This window comes from Mandrillus leucophaeus, unplaced genomic scaffold (genome assembly GCF_000951045.1).
Source record: "Mandrillus leucophaeus isolate KB7577 unplaced genomic scaffold, Mleu.le_1.0 Scaffold425, whole genome shotgun sequence".
Lineage (NCBI taxonomy): Eukaryota > Metazoa > Chordata > Mammalia > Primates > Cercopithecidae > Mandrillus > Mandrillus leucophaeus.
Window position 1 is genome coordinate 418,742 of NW_012104532.1, and position 25,287 is coordinate 444,028.

Sequence of the window (25,287 nt, forward strand, 5' to 3'; positions counted from 1 at the left end):
GATCTGGGCTCACTGCAAACTCCGCCTCCCGGGTTCAAGTGATTCTTCTCCCTCAGCCTCCAAGTAGCTGGGATGCATCACCACGCCCGGCTTATTTTTGTATATTTAGCACAGACGGGGTTTCACCATGTTGGCCAGGCTGATCGAGAACTGATCTCAGGTGATCTGCCCCCCTCGACCTCCCAACGTGCTGGGATTACAGGTGTGAGCCACCACGCCTGGCCCAATTACAATAATTTGATAAGCTTTCTCATAAAGGTATGCAGGAGAAGTACAGAGAAGTTAACCTAGCCTGGGAAGGCTTCAGTGAAGTAAAACTGGAACTGAATTTTAAAAGGTTTGTAAGAACTAATTAAACAAATTTCCAGCCAGGGAGAGCAACAATGTGGGCACAGGAAAATAAGGCACATATGAAAGTTTGGCAGGTAGGGCTTTTTCTGGGAAGTGGTAGATGCTAAAACTTGGAGAGTTAAGTTTCAGTTCTACTTCTCCCATCTAACTACCTATCTAACCATGAGAACTAGTTGCTTAACCTTTCCTGTTCTCAATTGCCTTTTCTCTAAAGTGAGGAGTTCTACTGAGACAATTTGCAACTTTTAGTATAATATACTTGTTTTGCACATCATCAAGCACAATGGCAACCATTTGGTTATCTCTTAACATTAGGGAATAGAAAATCTTAGGATGTTAGATATTGGTATACATGATTAGAAACTATAGTTCTTCTCACTCATAAGCCTGTATTTAGAGAGATTTGATGTTCTGTTGGAAGGTGCAATAAAGGTTTTACAGATTACCTTTTCAGCATATCTAAATAGTTTTCATTGCTTACTCCTCTACCACTTGGTACACAGTGAAGATAAATGACCCTGTTTTAGTAGAAAAAAAGGTATGTGATTTTTTTTTCCTATATTCAAGTCTAAATTTTAAATAATTCAAGTCTAAATTTTAAAACAGTTCTCCTTTGAACTCTCCTGCACACTGCTGAATTAATCTTAAAAGTATCCATGATCAGGTTACTACCCCCTTGCTTGAGGGTTTTCTCTTTCTGTTAAGATAAAACTTCCTTTTTTTTTTTTTTTTTTTGAGACAGAGTCTTCCTCTGTCACCCAGGCTGGAGTGCAGTGGTGTGACCTTGTTTCACTGCAACCTCTACCTCCTGGGTTCAAGCAATTCTTGTGCCTCATCCTCCCGAGTAGCTGGAACTACAGTAGGCATGCACCACCACACCTGGCTAATTTTTGTATTTTTAGTAGAGGCAGGGTTTCACCAGGTTGTCCAAACTGGTCTCGAACTCCTGACCTCAAGTGATCTGTCCAGTTCAGCCTCCCAAAATGCTGGGATTACAGGCGTGAGCCACCGCGCCTGGCCTGTTAAGATGAAACTTCTAAATTGAGTTTTCTTCCTTCTTGCTTGAGTTAACCAGTCCAGATTCACATATCATGACTGAAACTTCTTATCCAGCCAAATGCATCCCTTTCCCACCTTGCATACTTTCTAAACACACGCTTCCCCCCCCCGAAAAAAACAGACCCTTTTATGCTGTTTTTTACCATGCTCAATGGTTTTTTGTTTTTTGATTTTTTTTTTTCCTTCTTCCAGACCTAGCCTCTTCCTCTTTCTGGCTACATATCTGAATCTGTCCTCATCTTTCAGACCTCAGTTTAAATTCCCCTTCTTAACCCAAGTTCTCGTTGACTGACTACAGCCCAAACAGATCAGTCATTTACTGAATTCCCCCTAGCTCTCATTTATTGTTTTTAATGGTTCCTTACATAATTCATGTATGTCCCTCACTCACACTTCTATTCTCCTAAGTAACTTTATTTTTTATTACTTTTCACATTTTCTTATACCTACTTCCTCGAACAAGATTATAAAGAACCTTGAAGAAGGCAGAAAGGAGAAAGAAAAATACTTATCTAGAGCATACTATGTGTTATACTATCCCAGCTTTGCATACTTATTTCACTGAATCTTTACTTTATGAGGAAGGTAAGGGGATCTTTTATTTACAGATAAAGAGGCAGCGTCAAATGAGTTAAACAGTTTGCCTGATGTTTTACCACTCTAAGTGACAGATTGGGAGTTTGTACCCAGGGCCACCTGATTCCAAAGCCTACGTTCTTCTTACTACCCTTTATTGCCTCATGTTTTTATGTTTTGATTTCTTTGTAGTATAATGCCTTATATATTAGGAGTACAGTAAACATTTAACCTGTATTGGGCTTCTTGATTCCTTTCCATTTTACTTTTTGCTTTTTACTAGTACTTCTACCAGAATATAAGCAGAGGCAGTGAAATATAAATTAATAAATTCTGCTTTTTATCCATTTTGCAAAAGTTTTAAAAGGGAAAATGTGAACACTTTTGGCATAGATATAGGGATTTGAATCATCTTTAGATGGTCATCATCCATGCAGTTCCTACCCATTATTCTTATAGATTACAGAAAAAAAGGGAGGGGGCTTCTTTAAAAAATGGAAAAAATTTCTTCAGAATTTCATTTTTAAAATGTGTTTTAATGCTATCCAAAGCATCAGAAAATACAAGCCATGAATTGTCTTTAGCCAAAAATGTTTCCTCTTTTGTAACTTTGCTTAAAATAAGGAAACCATATGGTTCCTCTTTTCAGTTAGCTGAAAAAGGAATTAGAGAAGGAAAGAGCCCAAACAAGAACTTAATTATAAATCCACGTTAGTTTGTAAGATCAATTTTGATAGGCTCCTGTCCTCTAATGTCAGTAGTAAGCTGGTAGAACCCTCCATGTATGAGATTTTCACTTGTCAGTTAATGGTTATGGCAATATTAAAACCAAATTCCATTTTTCGCCTATTCTAACACTTTCTACCACTCTTCAGTTAGCTTTTTATCCTAGGATCTGCGACATCAGAATACTAGAAACTGTATTAGAATTCTATGATGGCAATTCAGCATAGTCCAGAGAAGGAGGAGAAAGATTTAAAAGAAGAAGAAATAGGGAATATAGTAGTGGAAAAAACTGACTTTTTTCCCAGAGGTAATGAGGCCAGTGTGTGGAAGGTTATTTAGCATACACATTTTAAAATATGTAAGTGGTGTGTACCTGAAGTACCAACATTTTTCTGTAGGGAAAGAACAATATTGGGCAGGGGAATAAAAAGGAGGAGAAGATTTAGAATAAGATAAAAGGCAGTGCAGAGAAATATGAATAACACAAAAGAGAAAAAAAAAACTCTAGGAAGCAGCAAACAGAAAAGAGGAAGGTCAATTGACTAGAGAAGATACAGAAAAGAAGAAAAGTTAATAAACAGCTGAAAAAAAAGCAGTGGTTATATAATTAGCAAGAAGGCAGTATAGATGATTGAAGCAGGCAAAATGAAGAAGTTGGGGGTGGGGGCAGATGATTGAAGTAGATGAAAGAAGCAACGGCAAAATGCTGCTCTGTCGTGGCTGGCCTGTGTGTGTGAGTGCAGGGAGCCAGTAAAGAGGAGCTTGCTTTCTAAAATGGAGGACCAGAATGAACCATCCGTTCAAATTCATTTACCTTTCATTTCAGGGTCTCCTGTCTGCTGTGAGTATCCTTACCATCCTCTCCCCCACCTTTTTTTCCTGACACTATCCAGAAGCATACCTAGCAATTACTCCAAAGAACCCGTGTACCTGTGTATATTTTATAGAGAGTTTTTCTAGAAATCCCTTAGTCTGCTACTCAAGCAAATACCAAATTTGTCAGCCCTCATATGCCAGTATTTTATTCATTATTATAGGCTGGCACTTTGATGAGGTTTAAATCTGTGATTTTGGTTCTTTTTCTTTGCTGAATATTTAGAGTATTTTAAAAAGAAAAACATAAATGTAACTAAACATTTTAAAGACAGTTACAGCGAAGCAAGAGTCCCCATGTATAAGACATGTTCCTTTTTTTTTTTTTTTTTTTTTTTTTTCTTTCTTTCGGAGACAGGGTCTAGCTCTGTCACCCAGGCTGCAGTGCAGTGGTGCAATCTCAGCTCAATGCAACCTCCACCTCCTGGGCTCAAGCGATCCTCACACCTCAGCCTCCCTAGAGAAGCTAGAACTGTAGGTGCGTGCCACCATGCCCAACTAATTTTTGTGTTTTTTGTAGACATGGGGTTTCACCATGTCACCCAGGCTGGTCTTGAACTCCTGGACTCAAGTGAACTGCCCACCTTGGCCTCCCAAAGTGCTGGGATTATAGGCATGAGCCACCAAGCCAGACCATAGACATGTTCTTATAAATATAGTACATAAGTACTTAAAGGGTCCAGCATTTAAAATTGATGCTGTTAAGTTGCAGATGATAGGAAGTATGCCATTGTCTTTTAAAGAGAATCAAGATTTGGAGAGTATGTCCTAGACAAAAGGCAAGTATAGATAGCTGTATCAATTACTTTGATATAATAAAAGTTGTGATGCAAACATAATAGATTAAAATTTAGCAGTAGTATTATCTCTGACTAGTGAAGTTTTGAAACGATAAAGGAAAAAACCAGCCATTCTGCATCTTGAGGAAGAGTGGAAAGAAAAATTGACCTTCACCTACAGTAGGAAGTATTTGATGACCATCTTGTATTGTGATAGTGACCATTTACTGAGCACCCACCAAAGGTTAAGCAGTATCCTATTTTAATTAGCTAGGTGGTGGTTTTTTCATCCTACAGATAAGGAAACTGAGACACCAAGATGTTGGGTAACTTGGCAGTATCACAGCTCTAAGTAGTGGCACTAATACAAAAATCATGCTAATCTTGTGCCAGAATCCTTTCTTTCTATCACATTTCACTATATGTGCTATACTGTCTTTCATAGAAAAGTTATGAAATAGAAATGCTTTATGAAGGAAGGAGATGTGAGTTGGCGGGAATTATATGTAAAGTAATTAAAGTAAGTTTACTGAAAAATTTTTTTCTCCTTTTTTTAGTTTATTGAAAATTTTATGGTGATTTTTTTTAAAGCTTGAACGTCGAAAGGCATCAGATTTATGTTTCTCAATTCAAACTTAATCAGAATTAAAGTTCCCTTCTAAATGGAATTATGTAGGAATTAGCTGGAAAACACAGGCACTACTAGTAAACTGTAGTTTTGGGAATAACCCTTTAAAAACATGTATGGGGCCAGACGCAGTGGTTCCTGCCTGTAATCCCAGCACTTTGGGAGGCCGAGGCGGGCCGATCACTTGAGGTCAGGAGTTCAAGACCAGCCTGACCAATATGGTGAAACCCTGTTTCTACTAAAAAGACAAAAATACAGGCATGGTGGCAGGTGCCTGTGATCCCAGCTACTCGGGAGGCTGAGGCAGGAGAATCTCTTGACCCTGGGAGGCAGAGGTTGCAGTGAGCCAAGATCGTGCCACTGCACTCCAGCCTGGGTGACAGAGGGAGACTCTGTCTCAAAACAAAACAAAACAGCAACAAAAAAACAAATGTATGGGATTCTATGATGACAAAAACACACCATAAGGATTCATGGGAAATTTTTTAGTTTAATTTTATGAAATATGATAGTGAAAAAAATTTAATAAGATTTTATGACTTAATATGCATAATGAAATAAACTAAATATTAGAAGCAGAAAAATACATAGACAAGCCTAATCTGAAAAAGAGATAAATATCTTTATTTTCTGACTTCCACAATAATTACTTAGAAGAAATCCTTCTAAGAGAAAGTCATGAGTATTTATTAAGTGTTGAAATGGGATATCACCCACTATGAACATATTATTCCCTGAAATTACAAGTGTGTGTAAAATACTCTTTGCAGTTTTTATTTGCCCATTTCACCCACAGCAAGCATCTTTTGTGCATATTAGCAATTTTCTATTGTTTATTCTTTGGGTTTCTTCTATCTTATACTATGTTCTAAAGTCTCATAATATGACATAAACACGTAGGTGATATTAATATATGCATGCATGTTTGACTATTGAATAACACTTTTGGCTTAGTAAGCCTTCAGAATGAGCCATAATGTTTTCATGTCATCATTATTAAGTATAAAAATCTATATGTAAAAAATAAAGCATGTATAATAATAATGAAGCACATATAATAATAGTAATAATATTAATCAAATACCACATCTGATTTCTTTTTCTTTCTAAACTGAGTGAAGGTGACCATTCTTACTATGCAAACTAAAGGGGATACAAAAATTTTAATTTATGGATTATATTGTGTACAGGAAAATTTTATTAAAAGTACATTAGAACTTTTAACAATTAATATTTTGGAGGTTATAAATTCAGTCATAGCCCATGGAATCTGATTCTATTTCTAACCCTTACCTTTATCTGCCATGACCATAGTTTATTTTTAATTATAAAACTAAGGTTAACAAATATGATTGTGGCTGGGAGCAGTGGCTCACTCCTGTCATCCCAGCACTTTGGGAGCCAAGGTGAGTGGATTACCCGAGGTCAGGAGTAGGAGACCAGCCTGGGCAACATAATGAAACCCCATCTCCACTAAAAATACAAAAAAATTAACCAGGCGTGGTGGTGGGCGCCTGTAATCCAAGCTACTTGAGAGGCTGAAGCAGGAGAATTGCTTGAACCCAGGAGGTGGAGGTTGCAGTGAGCTGAGATCATGCCACTGTACTCCAGCCTGGGAGACAGAGTAAGACTCCGTTTCAATATATGTCTCTGTGTGTGTGTGTGTGTGTGTGTGTGTGTGTGTGAGATTAAATAAACTTAAAAGGTCTTATGCAAACCTAGGTGAAAATGTTTTTCTGAGGCAAGCTGAACACTGAGTATTTTTTAATTCTATGCAACAAAACCACAAAAACCTGCTATAGACATCTTTAGACTATCAGAGTTTAAGTTTAAAACACTAATGACAGTTTTTAAAATAAATTTTATATAAAGCAAGATCAAACCAAATTGTGTGAAAATTTTCTTACCTCAGCTGTTAACTTCTTTTGCAGAATGCTAAATTCTTGTTCTAACTGCACATTTTGGTGATTTGGCTAAGAAAGGAAAATGGGTGGTTCAATTCAGATTTAAAATGTTCCTCTAGCAAACTGAAATAGCTTCTGTAGAAAAAGAGGAAGTTTATCAATAGCTGGTTCCGGAAGTGCAATAAACCACAAAGTGACTAAGAAATATATTACTTTAACAGAATTTATTTTGAAATACATTTTCGAGCCCTATGATTTGAGTGCTTTTAATTAATATATGTAAATAAATATTTGAGATGCTCTAGTAATATGATTATATAAATTAAATATTTAGGGTGGGGTCCTGAAGAGAAAATTACATGTTCTAAGAAGAAAAGCTGCCAGTTGGGTTATAGTGAGATTTCTTCTCATAAGAAATGAGTGATGTGTTCTGTTTACTTGTATGACCTTAGGCAAGACTCTGTACTTCTGAGTCACCATTTCTTCTTCTAAAGGAATATTTTATTGGGTTATTGTGAGGATTAAATAAGATAGCATAATATAACATGTATAAATGCCTCACCCACTGTAGGTAACCACTAAATGTAATGTTATTTCCTCATAGTGTAAAAAGTCCAGGGTAAAAGTATAATTACATTATTTTGCAAATGACAGGACTTCATTCTTTTTTATGGCTGAATAATACTCCATTGTGTATATGTACCATATTTTCTTTATCCACTCATCTCTTTATGGACACTTAGGTTGCCTCTAAATCTTGGCTGTTGTGAATAGTGTTACAACAAATATGGGAGTGCAGGTATCTCTTTGTACTGTTTTCCTTTCTTTTGGGTATATACTAGCAGTGGGATTGCTGGATCATATGGTAGCTCTATTTTTAGTTTTTTGAGGAACCACAAATTGTTCTCCATAGTGGTTGTACTAATTTACATCCCACCAACAGTGTACGAGAGTTCCGTTTTCTCTACATCCTTGTCAGCACTTGTTATTGCCTGTCTTTTGGGTTAAGCCATTTTAACTGGGGTGAGATGATGTCTCCTTGTAGTTTTGATTTGCATTTCTCTCATCAGTGATGTTGAGTACCTTTTCATATGCCTGTTTGCCATTTGTATATCTGTAATTAAATTATTTTGACCAAATATTTTACTGATGACTTTTGAGTTCAAGTTCACAACCATTTATTTGGTTGCCCACACAGTAGTTACTTCTCAGTGGAAAATAAAATAAATTGGGGATCATTTTTTAAATAAGAATTTAACTAAAGTTAACTTGTTACTAAAGGGTAGTGAGGAGATGGGGAGATGGTGTTACCAGTTAATGGGTACAAAAAACAATAGAAAGAATGAATAAGACCTATTTGATAGCACAACAGGGTGACTATCATTAATAATTATACATTTTTAAATAACTAAAAGTGTAATTGGATCCTTTGTAACACAAACGATAAGTGCTTGAGGGGATGGGTACCCCATTCTCCATGATGTGATTATTTCACATTACATGACTGTATCAAAACATCTCATTACCCTTTAAATATATACACCTACTATGTACCCACAAAAATTTAAAATACAAAAAATTTTGAAGTTAACTAAACAAAGTATATTGAAAAGAGTGAGTCCATCTGAATAAAAATTTCTTTGGGTAAGTCACCTTTCCTCTCTTGAGAAATGGAGATCATAATTCGTAATTTATAAGCTTATGGTGGAATTAAATAAATGTAATGTGCCTTGCATGGTGCATATTATAGTAGATATGGAATGTGTTAACCCATGCACTGCTTTTTCCTGGTCACTGCAGGAAACACAGGTTATTATGACCTGGTTCTTAACTTCAAGGTATTTACAGCTTGGTGCAAAAAGAATAGATTTTTTTTTTTAACGGGCTCCTACTATAAAGCATAATATACTCAAATGCTATATAAAGCTTTTGATTCACTGATTTTTGGAAGTATTGTTGTTTTTAGAGACAGGGTATTGCTGTGTTGCCCAGGCTGGTCTCGAACTCCTGACTTCAAGCAATCCCCCTGCCTCAGCCTCTTGAGTAGCTGGGACTACAGGCACATGCTACTGTGCTGGCTGGCTGACTTATTTATTTATTGTAAAGATGAGGCTGTTGCTTTGTTGTGCAGGCTGGCCTTGAACTCCTGGCCTCGGGTGATCCTCCCACCTTGGCCTCTGAAGTGTTAGGATTATAGGTGTAAGCCACTGTGCCTGACCTGATTCACTATTTTTAAATCTCTGAATTAAGCTGGTGAACTGTAATACCCAGGGATAGGGAGTGTGTTTTTGTTCAAAACTAAATGTCTCTTAAATTTTGAACTCAAAGGTATCTTACCTACCATTTTTAAATACCTGTCATTTGGAAAGGAACCACTTCTGTTTGTTCAGTAACTATCATTGGATAGTATCATTCTGAGAGTATATGTTTAGTAGCCAAGATAGTAAGTAGTGAATTTTAAATATTCTTTTAAATATCCCTGTGGTAGAAGCTGTCTGGTGAGAAAATGTTTGACTAGTATGTTGAATATGAAAGTAATTTCCTAGTTTTATAATGATACTAATTTATTTTAATTTTCTCTGACAAGTATTTATTTAATGACCCTTGAGTCAAGGATGCTTTGTGTTATTACTGGATGTGTTGGTGCACAATCTCAAATTTTCAATTTTTGCACAGAATGGAAAGTCTGTCCAGTTTCATTTCTAATCTGGGTCATTTTTCCGCTCAAAAGATAACCTGATTTCAGTCACCATGACTGGCATGAATATTCTTATGCTTTCTTTTTTACTTTGTTGACACTTAACTTTGTCCGGAATAATATTTTTATGATTTCTTGTTTAGAGAATAGATTTGGTTTTTACAAATTGCTAATAAATTGATGATAAAAATGATGCTTTATTTTTTTTCTCTCATTTTAATAATACCTAGACGTTTAAATTTGATGACCAAGAGCAGCTATCACCTTGAGAGTTATGTAAAAATTACCAGTGCCTAGAGTTCACCCCATTCCAGTTGCATCAGAAGGAAGACATAGGGATTAAGCATTGGTGTTTTTAAAAAACTTTTCAGGTGATTCTGACATGCAGCCAGGGTAAGAATCACTAGCTTAGAAGGGAGAGTAAGGTTGTAGTCATACTTGGGAAAAAAATGTATAAAAAATATTTTTTTAAATGGTTAGTATATTGGCCAAAATAAATGCCCAATAAGGGATGAGTTTTTTGAAATGTGGCCTGATCTTAGCCCTGTGTTAATTTCAGTAGATATTTGGAAAGTCTGTCAAACCAATTTTTGTAATATATTTAATTGAAGATGGGGGGGTCTCAACTTAAATGTAAGTCATTATTTTACTTGAAGCCAGTTTATTGAAAGGTTAAATAATAACCTGAAGTATCCAGTTTTCCAAATTTGAACATACACACACACACACACACACACACACGCACCCCCCAAATCAATCATTAGGCTACTTGGCATCCTTGAAGTCCAAATATTAATCAACCCTTGAGTACTTGTTGTTAATGTTCCAGTAAGTAGTATTTATAGAAAAGATGAATATTATTAATCTTAAACAGTAAAACATACTTTACATTTACACTTAGCCTATTGGTGTGGGTATAAATCTTATTTATTTTAGTCGTGCTCTGTTTCTTACTGATCTTTACAACGTGTTCTCTAAAGTAATAAAGTGAATGGAAATATACATAGTCACAGGTTTATTCTGAGTTTTAATTTATTATACAAAATTAAAGGTTTTAATTTAATATTAATAGTAGAAAAACACTTTCTTACGTGTGCCATATGAAAGATAAAAGCATCTAGGCTAAAATTAGCTGTGTTGATTGATAAGCTGGTGTGGATTCTGCCACATCCAGCAAAGAAGGTACCATTAAATTGCACAGTTTAGCTCTATCTTTGCATTAGGAATTTGACTTCCATTTGATGTTAAAGCATATACTTGGCTTTAAGGACACTAAAACTCTTCAAAGTTTAATTACATTCAGACAAAGGTCATCTAACCACTATTGCTACATAGGGAATATTTATTCAGTTATCTCTTTCTATCTCTGTTAATCAGTTTCCTCAATTTATTCTTAAAACTTTGCTCAAATGCTTAGTTATTTTATTATTTGCTGTTTAAAATATTCAGTGTCAAAACAAAAGTACACAGTTTAAGTAATTAAGCAGGCATACTTCTTTCTGTCTCACCCACTTGATTCCAAATTACAAGGTCTACCATGTCAAATTTTAGATCATCAGAACAACACTTTGAGATTAAATACCAACTGACTTCATTTTTACTCCATAACCCTTCTCATTGCTACTTTGCATTTTTCTTCACTAACCCATCTGTTCGTTAGTAAGTTTTTCAGTTCCTTCTTCATCTTTTCTTTCTCTTGTAGCTGTGAGCACTCCAGTAGATTGCATCACTAGGTTGGGTCCTGTGAGCTGTTTTGTTCTTTTCCAAGTGTCTGATTCAGCGGGCCATAGACCGCTTGCCAGAAAATCACCATTGCTTCTAGGCTGACGCTTGCCTGCTTGTTTTGATCGTCTGAGAGATGAGACTTTGTTTGCCAAAACCACAGTTGATAGAAATAGAAAGGTACAGATAAGAAAAAGCACTGCAATTATAATTAAGCAAATTAGCATAGCCATGTTGTTGTTGTTTTCCGCACAGACATCCTTTTTGAAAATTTCACCATGACTTTTACTTGTGCTTTCAATGCTCTGTACTGTTGAAGGACTGTTGCTGACGACAGAAGGTATATAAAGCTCCTGTTCAGATTTAGAAGTTAAAGATACGATGTGAGATGTTTCAGGCATGTTTGTAGAATTACCTTTATAATCTGTTTCAGGAGTTATAGGGTTTGTGTTAATGTTTTCATTTTGGCTTCTGCCTGTCTTATTTTGAATAACTGAATCCCAGGAAGTAGTACTGTTAGCCCACAGATGGGTATAGTTTGCTTTTGTTCCAGGAGACAAAGAAAAAACTGTTGTCATCAGAAAGGCAAGATGTAGGTAATGTCCTGTGTGTTCCATGTCCATGGGCATACTGGTAATCTGTTGGGATAGGAATATAATTTGTTAGTTTGTGAAAGAATAATGGATCCTAGTTTTGGTAACTGTAGTTAAAAGATAGTGTTGAGATGTTATGGGTAAACTATAAGCTTATGCCTAATATTCACTACCCTGAATTCATTCTCAACTGAATTTCTTTCCTATTCAGCTATGTGTGAAGAAGCATTTTACTTTCTATTATACTTTTAGATGCTAGAAGTTAGCATTACAAATAAATATTAATCATTTTAAGTGGAATATCATGACTTTATATGGTTTTCTCCCTTTGAAGCATGTTAGACTTCTGCTTTGAGTCGGTCAGTTCTGCTTTTACTTCTCTGATTCCTTCTTTAAAAAAAAAAAAATTAAGGATCATTCTTGCAGAAACTACCCACCCTCTAACCTGTCACCAATCTTTACAGAAGAAATGTGACCTTGACCTTCTTGCTTCATGTATGAAATAAAAATGCAAATTTTTTTTGGTGGAAAGAGGGGAAGTTTGGTAGCAACCAAAAGAAACTGAACTTCTAATAGAAATTCAAGGTGTTCTTTTTCCTTCTTGGGTGTTCATCTTGAAGCTTAGAATAAAGCTGGTACTTAGAAACATATTTGTAAGTATATTTGTGAACACAGTTTTACTGTGGTGGTTGTCTCTTTTCATTTCTATTTCCCCGGACTGACTATATCTTTCTGAAGGCAAAGGCATATTGGTTTTCTCAACCTAAAAATCTGAAAAAAAGCAGAAGATTTCCTCTGAATAGACTTAAAAGTTCAATAGAAGTTGTCGGGTTTTCTTTTAAAACATCATTTATACTTAGCATTTTTTCTGATTTGACATAATTGTAAAAAAACAAAACAAAAAAAAATATGTAATAAAATAGAAATAGAGCATCAGGATCTTGATTTGGGATGAAGTGGCAGATTCTAAGCATCTCAACATATAATTGAAAAAGTTGAATTTCCACTTTGGCCCTGAGCTTGTTGGAAACCAGAACAAAAAGGAGACAAGTTATATTATAAATTTTTATTATCTACCGTATAATTGATTTAAATAGAAATGGCATATCTTAGAATTTAACAGTTTCATGTACCGCTAACCCAGCAGGAAAGATTTATAATCATTATTGAGGTATCTTATAATAATATACCTGTTTGTCTTGAGCTACTTTTGAAAGGAGTATTTTACTGTTAGCATTTATTTGAATGAACTAAAAGCAAAACTGTATTGTTCTCCTGAGGTTTACTAAATGAAATTGCCTGGTTAAGAACCCTGTGTGTGCTATAGAAATTCTTCTCAAATGTACATAGGAGTCCTTTTTTTAAAAAAAAGAAAAAAGCAGATTCTTACCTAGCTAGTATAGGTAGGGCCTGAAGTCTTTGTTTCCAAACCAACTCCTAAGCAACATGGATGCTACTGCTAGTCGGGCTTTTGAACATCAAGGTTTTATAAGAAATGGTTGTTATATGTCATTGGCTAACATTTGTATACTATTAAAATAAAGAAATTGAAAATAAGAAATGTGATATGTTGAGTTATACAAACAAAAGTAGCATGTAATAAACAATGCTAACTGGAGACTATATTTCATATTAATAGTAGGAAGGAAAAACTCTATTATTAAATATTCTAGGATTAAGATTACTTTTTAGATTATGACCTTTAGTAGACAGTTAAAGGCAAAAGTCACTGGCTTTTATATAATAGTGTTCATCTTTAATTTTTAAGTTTAGTGACATAAATCTTTGGATATTTCATGATTATTTCACAAAAAGAAATACTTGAAATTGGATTAGCAAGTAATTTCCTTCTTTTTATACTAGACTGGACTTCTGTATTAGATGCTATAATGATTTAAAGTGGATTATTCTTGTCACATTAGTTCATTAACAGTGTAGTATACATCATAGTATTGGTACACATTTTAACAGTGCTTACCACGGGACAGATAATAGGCCTGCTGTTGATTGTCTTCAGCCAGATGTACTGCAATGCCCAAATAAACAAACTGTATGACAAAATGAGACTTTCTCTTGCCCTTACAAATGCCTGAGAATTGAGGACTGTTTTTACACCAGTTTATGCCTTGGAGGCCAGGTTGTGTTATCAAAAGTTTTCTTATCTCTGATCATTTTCGGTAGAATTTATTTTCAGTAGAATTTGTAATGTCCAAGCATTAGTGAAGAGAAATTTATTTTTTAACTTTTGAAAAATAACAAAACATGTGCGGTTTACTTGTGAAATCCAAACTTAAATCTTTCCTAGTCCTAATTTAAAACTCCATGGCGATGGTAAATTTTTTCATTTCTAACTTAAAATTTATGTAATAGGACAGAAAAAAAAGTATACATTTTCAGTCACTTACGATTCTAGTTTGTTAGTGAGATTCTTATACATTTTAATAGCATTTCCTCGAACACTAATCTGTCAAAAGTTAGAAGTGAAAAGGCATAAGAAAAGCCATATATATATATATATGACCTACCTTACAAAATGCTTGGTCAAAATCTGATTATAACGTGATTTTGATAAACCACTTCTTTTCTTGTCTTCTTATTTAAAGCAGAATAGACTTGGAGAATATGAGCCTTAAAGTAAATCTGCAGTAAAAAAAAGGATATGTGCAGCTAGTTTTCCACTTTTAAAACCAAACCACAGATGACACATTTCCTTTCCACTGCAACTAAAGCACATGTCACGGGGGGGAAAAAAAACGAAAAAACTCCAACTCGTCTAGTTGGCCACTGGCATGACAGGAGGCTTTGTAGAACAAATCCCCGCCTCCAGAACAGGGAGGGTTTTCCACTTAATGCCGTTTGACAGTATGCTCATTCTATAGGCCTGCTACATGCTTTAGTGTCATTCAAAAGAGGTTTTGAAATGGTATCTTCCATCTCAAATCTTCTCTAAAAGACGTATTTGAAATCTACAGACTGATTTGAAAATGTGAGTTTGGAGTCCATGGGATGCTGGTCAGATAATATACAATTGTGGAACTGCAACAATTATTTGAGAAAATATCTAGTAAGCTTAGATTATATGGGACAGAAAATGCTTTTGTGTGGTGTAGTGTGTGTATACACACACACACACACACACACAACTGTCAAACATCCTGTCATCACCTCAAGTTTAACATGTCTGAAACAGACTTTAAAAATTGGGTATGGGCTGGACACGGTGGCTCATGCCTGTAATCCCAGCACTTTGGGAGGGTGAGGCAGGCAGATCACTTGAGGCCAGGAGTTCAAGACCAGCCTGGCTGACATAGAGAAAACCTGTCTCTACTAAAAATACAAAAATTAGCTGGGCCGGGTGGCGTGCACCTATAGTCCCAGCTACTTGGGAGGCTGAGACGGGAGAATTGCTTGAACCCAGGAGGTGGAGGCTGCAGAGATCATGAGATCTCGGCTGCATGAGCTGAGATCATGCCATTGCACTCCAACCTGGGTGACAGAGTAAGACTCTGTCTCAGAAAAACAAAACAAAACAAAACAAAACTGGGTATGGCAGCACCTATCTGTAATCCCAGCAACTAGGGAGGCTGAGGTAGGAGGATCACTGGAGCCCAGGAGTTCAAATCCAGCCTGGGTAACATAGCAAGACTCCATCTCTTAAAAATTAATTAAATTAATAAAATAAAAAGAACTTTATTTTTTCTTTAAAAGAGACTGCCTGTCACAGTCTTCTTGTTTCTGTGCATGATAGCAACATTCTAATATCAGAGGCTTAGTATACAACACACCATTTTAATTCAAGTCTTCTCAGTCCTGATCAGACTTTGAATCATGTTGGTCCTTCCTTCATATTCTTGGATCAGTTTCTTTTTCCCTGTCTTTACTGTCTACAGTAGTATTTTAGATCCTTATCAGGTCATACCTAGACTCTACAGTACCTTTTCGGTAGCCCTGACTCCTTCATATATCTTGTATACATCACTTTCTTTGGTCATATCACCCCTTTCTTTAAGGGAAAATAAAACCGGTTGAACATTCCCTAATACTTACAGTAATGATTCAGAAATGTTTGTGTACTTAAACATCAGATGAGAGGATTGTTTAAAAACAATAAAAGCAGGACATGGTGGCTCACACCTGTAATCTCAGCACTTTGGGAGGCTGAGGTGAGAGGATTACTTGAGCCACAGAAGTTCGAGACCAGCCTGGGCAGCATGGCAAAATCCTGTCTCTACAGAAAAAAAAAAAAAAAAAACACTAGCTGGTCATGGTGGTACTTATCTGTAGTCCCAGCTACTCAGGAGGCTGAGGTGGGAGGATCACCTGAGCCTGGGGAGGTCAAGGCTACAGTGAGCCGTGAGCCGTGACCATGCCATTGCAGTCCAGCCTGAGTTAAGAAAAAAAGAAAAAAAAAAAAAAACCATGATAAAAATTTCCAGGCCCCACTACATAGATTCATATTTAGTAGGTCCAGGTTGGGACCAGAAAACTGCGTTTTTATCAAGCACCACAGGTGATTCTGATGCCAGTAGTCCACAGAACATATGCTGAGAAATGATGAGCCCCTAGGAGAAAACCTAAGCCCTTTGGTTGAGCAGTTATGGTCTCTTCACAATTTGACTATACTGTATTTTCCCAGCTTTATCTCTCAAAACTTCCCTACCTGAATCCTCCATTCTGGCTAGACTAGCTGTCTCTTCAACACATCTAGTTACCGGTTTCTTTTCCTTTTTGTCTTTCTCCATAAGGCGTGCCCAATCCTCTTGCTGAGGTCTGCATTCCTCCTTACCCGATTCAGCCACTGTATCTTCTATGTAGCTTTCACTGACTGCCCAGTTTGTGTTTATCTCTCTCTCTCTCTTTTGTCTTAATAACAGTATTTTCTCTGCAGTTCTTTGACAAGTGATTACATTCTACTTCATATCGTTTATCTTGAAATATTTGACTTGTTTTAAAATCATTTGACTTGTCATATTTTTATCTTATTTTCTCCCAACAAGATTAAAAACTCTGAGGTGCAGTTTTTTATTGATACATGATAATTTGTACATATTAATGGGGTATGTGTGATTTTTTTTGTTTTGTTTTGTTTTTGCTTTTTTTTTGTTGGAGTCTCGCTCTATCGCCCAAGCTGGAGTAGAGTGGCGCAATCTCAGCTCACTGCAAACTCTGCTTCCCGGGTTCAAGCAATTCTCTTGCCTCAGCCTCCCAAGTAGCTGGGACTACAGGCACGTGCCACCACACCCAGCTAATTTTTGTATTTTTAGTAGAGACGGGGTTTCGCCATGTTGGCCAGGCTAGTCCTGACCTCCTGACCTCAGGTGATCTGCCTGTCTTGGCCTCCCAAAGTGCTGGGATTACGGGCGTGAGCCACCATGCCCTGCCTATATGTGTGATATTTTGATACATGCATATAGTGTGTAATGATTAAATCAGGGTGATTAGGATATCCATTGCCTCAAAGAAAATAAATTGTTTCATCTAGCTGTTTTGAAATATACAACGTTACTATTAACTAGTCACCTTACTATGAATAGTAGAACTTGTTCCTTCTATCTAATTATAATAATACATATATTATTTTTTTTATTTTAAGACAGTCTCACTGTTGCCCAGGCTGAAGTGCAGTGGTATAGTCTCAACTCACTGCAGCCTCTGCCTCCCAGGTCCAAGTGATTCTCGTGCCTCAGCCTCCCAAGTAGCTGGGATTACAGACATGCACCACCATTCCTGGCTAATTTTTGTATTTTTAGTAGAGACAGGGTTCTGCCATGTTGGCCAGGCTGGTCTCAAACTCCTGGCCTTATGTAACCCACCGGCCTCAGCCTCCCAGAGTGCTGGGAATACAGGCGTGGGCCACTGTGCCAAGCCCTAATTATATTTTTATATCCATTAACCAACCTCTGAGGTAAAGATATTTATTTTAACTTACTTAGTAGTATTATCACCAGAATCATCACATACAGAAAACTTTGAGCCTAAGTTAATATAGATTCTTTTGATTTGAAACTTTGGTGCCATTACTTCAGGGCTTTTTCATGGTCATCACTGTGGCTGCTCACATTTATTAGTATTCTTTTGGTTTTAAGCAACATATGACCTAATATGGCTTAATCAACACACGGTATTTATTGGCTTATATAACTAAGTAGTCCTGGGATAAATTTGACCCCAGGAGAGGCTTTATCTAAGACACAAATGATATGGCCAAAGCTCCAGTTTGTCTTTTTATTTCTCAGCTCTTTCTCTTCAGTCTTTTGGGAAACTCTTCTTTTATATCCCAAAATATGAGCTAGCAACTCCTAGGGCTATGTATTCCCTTGTTTATAAACACCAGGAAAGAAATATCTCAAATCCCAACAATTTAAGCTAAAGTACCTGAACTGGGCCTCTTTGGCCCTGGTTGTCCTGGTTTGAATCATGTGTTCATTGCTGAATCAGTCTGTGATCAAGGTGGGATAAATGGATTGGCTAAAACCATCTCACTCCAGAGCTCCAGATGGGTCATTCCTACCAGACTGTTTGCCTAAGGAGTTTGGTGGGCCTGCAGGCAACCTACTAATTCCCACTGTTTTCTTCCCTTCTTGACTAATGAGCACATTTGTTATTGTTGTTGTTGCTCAAAATTTTTGAATTGGAGATTTGTCTCTTCTCTTAGCCTTATTTCTCAGTGTTCAAAAAACAACTGATTTTAAAAATGAATCCAGACTTTGAAGAATTGTTTTATATTATTCTCTCTAGAAAATGAATCATAAAATAAAATCGATGAGTGGCATCTGTATATTTATTTAAAACACTGTTAATAATCTTTGTCTGTTTTGTCATTTTCCTTAGGTTCAAAACTGGTCAAATCAATGGTGATTTGCTGATATACCATGTCTTACTGACTTTAAAGCCATATTATGCAAAGCCATATGAAATTGTAGTGGACCTTACCCATACCGGGCCTAGCAATCGCTTTAAAACAGACTTTCTCTCTAAGTGGTTTGTTGTTTTTCCTGGCTTTGCTTACGACAACGTCTCCGCAGTCTATATCTATAACTGTAACTCCTGGGTCAGGGAGTACACCAAGTACCATGAGCGGCTGCTGACTGGCCTCAAAGGTAGCAAAAGGCTTGTTTTCATAGACTGTCCTGGGAAACTGGCTGAGCACATAGAGCACGAACAACAGAAACTACCTGCTGCCACCTTGGCTTTAGAAGAGGACCTGAAGGTATTCCACAATGCTCTCAAGCTAGCTCACAAAGATACCAAAGTTTCTATTAAAGTAAGTTTTAGTCTGTGTTTTGTAAATGATTCATTGCTTTTCTTGACTGACTAGACTATATCCTGGCCTCCCTAGGTGTCCTACCCCCATAGTGGTGTATAAAATGTCACGTAAGGCCATTGCGATGGCTCACGCCTGAATCCAAGCACTTTGGGATGTCAAGGTGGGCGGATTGCCTAAGGTCAGGAGTTCAAGACCAGCCTGGCCAACACGGTGAAACCCCGTCTCTACTAAAATACAAACATTAGCTGGGCATGGTGGTGGGCACCTGTAATCTCAGTTACATGGGAGGCTGAGGCAGAAGAATCGCTTGAACCTGGGAGGTGGAGGTTGCAGTGAGCCAAGATTGTGCCACTGCACCCCAGCCTGGGCAACAAAGGGAGACTCTGTCTCAAAAAATAAAAGGTTATGTAAATCTAGATGTAGGAAGACCAACATTTGTGTCATCATGGAGGTCCTGTGGAGGATATGAGACGTATACATTTTATTCTAGGTTAGGCTGGAAGTAGAAGAGCGTTTTGGAGAGGGCAGTTTGTTACGTCATTCAAATCGTAGGAATGTGTGGAGAGTAGAAATTACCTAATGAGAGTTCTTCTGATTATTGCATGCTTTTTGCAGAGTGAGGAACATGAACTTTCAGGATAAAATCAGTACTTTTCTGTAAGATTCTTTTTTTTTTTATTTGAAATCTCACTCTGTCGCCTAGGCTGGAGTGCAGTGGCATGATCTTGGCTCACTGCAACCTCTGCCTCCCAGGTTCAAGTGATTCTCCTGCCTCAGTCTCCCCAGTAGCTGGGATTACAGGTGCCCACCGCCACGGCAGGCTAGTTTTTGTAGTTTTAGTAGAGATGCGGTTGTTGGCCAGGCTGGTCATGAACTCCTGACCTCAAGTGATCTGCCCACCTCAGCTTCCCAAAGTGCTGGGATTACAGGTATGAGCCACTGCGCCCGGCATTCTATAAGATTCTTGACCTTTTCAAAAAGAAAAAATAAAAATTTTGTAAATGTTTGTTTCTTTTGAGAACATTTATCATAACAATTACTGAACCATTTGAATATACAATGGTGGGAACTCTTCCTTAAATGGCATAGTGTTTTGGTTGGTTGGTTGGTTTCTGGAGCCTTTTAGAATTTTATGTAAAATAATTTAATTCTTCTGCACTTCACCCCCTCACCACCACTTTCCAGGTTGGTTCTACTGCTGTCCAGGTAACCTCAGCAGAGCGAACAAAAGTCCTAGGACAATCAGTCTTTTTAAATGACATCTATTATGCTTCGGAAATTGAAGAAATCTGCCTAGTAGATGAGAACCAGTTCACCTTAACCATTGCAAACCAGGGCACGCCGCTCACCTTCATGCACCAGGAGTGTGAAGCCATTGTCCAGTCTATCATTCATATCCGGACCCGCTGGGAGCTGTCACAGCCCGACTCTATCCCCCAACACACCAAGATTCGGCCAAAAGATGTCCCTGGGACACTGCTCAATATCGCATTACTTAATTTAGGCAGTTCTGACCCGAGTTTACGGTAGGTTTTTTAAAAATTCACTTCAGTTTTATTTGGGGTTTGTTGCTTTTAAAATGAGACCATTTAATGAATTTTAAAACAGCCTCTACCTTAATATTGTAAATTGGAAGGTATGCAGTGTTGGTTAACCACTGTGACATCATCAAGTTGTGGGGTATTCACATGAACAGTGGAATTCCAAACAGGGTGATTCACACTAAACCAATATATGTCCTTTCTCCAGGAAACTTTCATGTAAAACAAAATGACATAGCAGATCTTTTTTTCCCCAGAGTATCCTAAATTAAGTTTTTCCTCCTCTAAGTCCTCAATTTTTTTTCCATTTTCAGAAGTATATCACTATTTAGTTTAAAAGTCAAGTCAGATTATCGTTTGACAAAAGAAGGCCTAATGTTTAATAACTTGGTAACAGTATTGCATACTTTCCACCTACATCACTCTTAACAAAATTCCCAAAATAAATCTTAAATACATCATCTGAGCAGAGTGTAATTGGTTCCATTTAGGGTTAATAATTTGAATATGCATGTGGAAAGAGCATGGCTGTGGAGTGAGTAGATTTGGTTTGAACAGATATGCCACTTTCTCGCTATGTACTTTGAGAAAGATACTGAAGTTCTCAGAGATCTAGTTTCCTCATTTGTAAAATAAAGTTAATTGCCTTCCTCATATACCTACAAAAGCTTAAAAAATAGTATGTGTAGTAGTATAGCATAGCAACCTAGCGAATAGTTTATACTTGGTAAGTAGTATTTTCTTATCTTACCTTTTCCCTCCTTGCCAGCGTCTCCTTGCACCTCTCCTTACCAAGTTAGGATAATTATTTGTCTCAAGTACCTTGAGACTTTGAAGATTTTTACAGATGTAAATTCTTCTGAAAATTTTCCCTGAGGATAACATAGCCCAGATTTTATAGTGGGCCTTTTAGGATTCCAAATTCTCCTTTACTTAAAAGGAAAAAGAAAAAAAAATCAAGATTTATTTACTTGGCCGGGCTTTAGAAATTGCAAGATTTTGTGTATGCTTTGTTTCCTTTATCTCATAGATGTCTGTGACACCTATCCTGGGTTGAGGAAGTCCAATTCTTTATAAGTGTTGAAATACACAGGATAAAAGTTTTGTCAAAATTGTTTAACTTAGAATTCCTGGGAATTAGTAAAAGATACAAGCTGAGCACCGTGGCACACACCTGTAGTTCTAGCTACTCAGGAAGCTGAGGCGGGAGGACAGCTTGAGCTCAGGAGTTCAAGGCTGCAGTGTGCTATAATCATGTCTGTGAATAGCCAATGCACACCAGCCTGGGGAACATAGTGAGACTCTAAAATTTTTTTAAAAAAGAAAAAAGATATATAAACTTAGAAACAATAACACTAATATTCACATTTTAGATACATGGAGCTGTAAGCCTGCCTTGAATTTCTAATTCAAAGACCTTCACTGAAAAATACAAACAACCTTTTAACAATTATTAGCCTGGGTAAACCTGTATTCTTCTCTAGTGACCTAAAGCAATCTCTTACAACTTCTGCTTTTTGCTGAAGCATGTCATCCCAGAGAAAAAGCCTTTAGGCAGACTTAAATTCTAGTGGCTTTGTTCTCCTATATGGTTGTTGCATAAATATAGTAGCATGATAAACATTCAGACGTAAGGAAAACCTGACGTTTACTGAGCAAACTCTTTCCTTTACTGGACAGGGGAGAAAATTAAAATTTTTAAATTGAGTCTGAGTGTTTTAGACCGTCTCCTAAATTGCTTAAATATATTTTCAGACATTTGTAAGTGATGTTTGGTCTCAATGAAACCTGGATATTACAGGTTTTTTTCGATATTGGTGGTTGTATATGATGTAATGAGGTCATAGAGGGAAAAATGGGAGGACTTAATTATAAGTTAATTTTGTTTTTAACCTTCAGTTTGTAGGGTAACTTTTAGGACACCCAGAAAGAAGTTCAGCAGACCCTGATTAAAGATTTTCACATTGCAATTTGATGAAGGGAAGGGCCATCTGATACCTGTCCTTACGATCCCCATTATAACTGGATCTAGTGGGAAAAGGAACCAGAATTTGAGTTTTGGCTTTACTAAAAATGTATTGTGTGCCTTATTCTGACTTAATTTCTATTGATCCACCTTAGGACCATAAGTCCTTTCATATTTTATGTCCCAGTAAGATTGATTTTAGGAAAGCCTGCACCCCGCCTGTCTGTCATAGGAGCCTCACAGAGCTCTTATGGTTATATGAAGTGTCTCCCTTTTTATAAAATCCCTAAATGATTAAGGGGTATTTTGGTTTTACTGTGGAATTATAGCATCTTATTTCTAATTGATCATAAAACTTAAAAATAGTTGATGATACTTTGTAATAGAATCACAAATTGTATGTTATGAAAACATTTTGGAACTATAAGGAAAAATACGTTTTAAAACAACTTCATTTGTGTTTTCTTCTAGGTCAGCTGCCTATAATCTTCTGTGTGCCTTAACTTGTACCTTTAATTTAAAAATCGAGGGCCAGTTACTAGAGACATCAGGTTTATGTATCCCTGCCAACAACACCCTCTTTATTGTCTCTATTAGTAAGACACTGGCAGCCAATGAGCCACACCTCACGTTAGAATTTTTGGAAGAGTGTATTTCTGGATTTAGCAAATCTAGTAAGTAATGATAATTTTCTTTAATACTAACAATTATTCTAAGAGAATTCAAAGAAAACCCTTTCATTTCAGAATTTGCCAGTGAAGCCTTTCACTTATATTTTTACTTTTTTTCCTCTTCTGATTTTATATCTGTGGTACCCTGTAACTGAAGGAACTCTGAAGGAACTTTTTGGTAGGCCACATTGAGAAATCCACCAAAATTCTGACAATAAAAGCAAAGTGGCAAGAGTTTGGTACTTTACACAACTCTGGACCACTACTTTTCTTCACTGTTACAGTTTAAGTAGCTTCAGCATTTCTCTTGTTTGCAGAAAAGTTCACATAAGTATCCATGTTGCCTCCTTAATTTTAGAGAACTAATCATTTTCTCTTTTCTTCAGGTTGACTTTGAACAATAATTTTAAAGTACATGTACAGTTCACGGAGAGCAAGCACAGTGGCACATAATACAGGGCCCTAAGTCAGTTCTGACTTGGTATTAACTAAGTCTCATAAATTTAACATCCACTCTTTATATTTGTCCATCTTTATATCCAATCGCTTTATAAATGTTGATCTTCTCCCAACATATTTCCTGACCTTTTCTTCCCTTTCCTTTTCCAGTAATACATAAAACTTTTTTTTCTGCATTCAAACATATTTCTTGATTTTTCTATATTAGATCATTAAAAGCTTCAGCAATTCACTAAGACTCTTTTTCAGGTAAGAGATGTAGGAATATAACCCTAACAAAAAAAATGTGTAGGACAGACAAAACAAAGAAAATATAAACTTTAGTGATAAATATTAATATGAGAAAAGATTTGAGTGAATGTACAGGCATATTGTGTTCCCGCATGAACAGTTCTTCCCAGATTATTACAAATTTAATGTAATTTCATCAAAATAACCATGGGATTTGAGGATTGAGAATGGAGATAGAACTTAAATGATTCTAAATTCTACATAAAAGTGCAAAAATAGCTAAGAAAATATTGAAAGGAGACTTGAGACTTGATAGTACAGATGTCTGAACACTTTATAGCAGTACAATAATTAAAACATACGTGTGCAAGAATCAGCCATCAGATCAGTTTAAGAGAAACAGATTGATAAAGAAGCATCACAAACTGATGCGGGAGAGATTAAGTCATTTAAGAAATGAAGTTGGGAAATGACTTAAATTAGGTCTTCATCTTCACCATACACCATAGGATACCAAGTGTGTTCTGCCTGTATTTAAGAGTTGAGTAGGACTATGTGTAGTGGCTCACGCCTGTAATCCCAGCACTTTGGGAGGTTGAGGCAAGAGGATTGTGCCTGGAGGATTGCTAGAGCCCCAGAGGTCAGGGCTATAGTGAGCTATCATTGTACCACTGCACTCCAGCCTGGATGATAGAGTGAGAGCCTGTCTCTATTTAAAAAAAAATAAAAATAAAAATAAATTTTTTTAAGTTGTATATAAAAAGCTTAGAACCATTTTAAAAAGAAGAGGAACAAGTGAATATTTAATTGCTTTCTAGATGAGTAAGGACATATGAAGTAAAAAAGGGATAGAATGAAACAAAGGAAATAGCGAACAGATTTGACTACATAAAACTTCAAAACATATCTACTAAAACATAAACACAAGTGAAGATAATTAAAAACTATGAAATACACTTGGAGCAAATATGATAAATGATTAATATCCTCAATCGGCCGGGCACAGTGGTTCATGCCTATAATCCCAGGACTTTGGGAGGCCGAGGTGGGTGGATCACAAGGTCAGGAGTTCGAGGCCAGCCTGGCCAATATGGTGAAATCCCCTCTCTACTAAAAATGCAAAAATTAGCCGGGCTTGGTGGTGCATGCCTGTAATCCCAGCTACTCAGGAGGCTGAGGCAGGAGAATCACCTGAACCCAGGAGGCGGAGGTTGTGGTGAGCCGAGATCACTCAGCTGCACTC

General features: G+C 36.7%; 3 protein-coding genes across 7 annotated transcripts in view; 1 reads left to right on the plus strand and 2 right to left on the minus strand.

Annotated features, from left to right (window-relative positions):
• Positions 1-11,763, minus strand: part of EVI2B (ecotropic viral integration site 2B) — a 15,267-nt gene extending 3,504 nt beyond the window's left edge. Inside the window, exons 1-3 of one of the 4 annotated variants that reach the window (XM_011993095.1) lie at positions 11,240-11,572; positions 6,900-6,965; positions 798-869 (exon numbers count right to left, since the gene is read on the minus strand). Coding sequence is in view for 2 of the 4 variants with exons in the window: in XM_011993091.1 (XP_011848481.1) it covers positions 6,900-6,965; positions 11,240-11,278 (105 nt within the window). In the remaining 2 variants the exon portion in view is untranslated. Of the gene's footprint in view, positions 1-797; positions 870-6,899; positions 7,027-11,239 lie in introns of those variants that run through there. The other 3 variants (XM_011993091.1, XM_011993093.1, XM_011993092.1) reach the window with 3 other exon arrangements.
• The window catches only part of NF1 (neurofibromin 1), a 301,105-nt gene that overhangs the window by 233,854 nt on the left and 41,964 nt on the right, over positions 1-25,287 (plus strand). For both annotated transcript variants that reach the window (XM_011993097.1, XM_011993098.1), the window contains 3 exons: positions 18,741-19,173; positions 20,362-20,702; positions 23,155-23,357. In XM_011993097.1, coding sequence (XP_011848487.1) covers positions 18,741-19,173; positions 20,362-20,702; positions 23,155-23,357 — 977 coding nt within the window. The remainder of the gene's footprint in view (positions 1-18,740; positions 19,174-20,361; positions 20,703-23,154; positions 23,358-25,287) is intronic.
• EVI2A (ecotropic viral integration site 2A) lies at positions 10,595-14,819 on the minus strand. The gene is made up of 2 exons (XM_011993090.1): positions 14,435-14,819; positions 10,595-11,954 (listed from the first exon to the last, which is right to left on the minus strand). The coding sequence occupies exon 2, from the start codon at positions 11,943-11,945 to the stop codon at positions 11,235-11,237; it is 711 nt and encodes a 236-aa protein (XP_011848480.1). The 5' UTR covers positions 11,946-11,954; positions 14,435-14,819; the 3' UTR covers positions 10,595-11,234.

What these genes read in the sequence shown, in the direction of transcription:
- EVI2A (XM_011993090.1), bottom strand. Translation starts at nt 11,945, where the DNA reads ATGCCCATGGACATGGAACACACAGGACATTACCTACATCTTGCCTTT.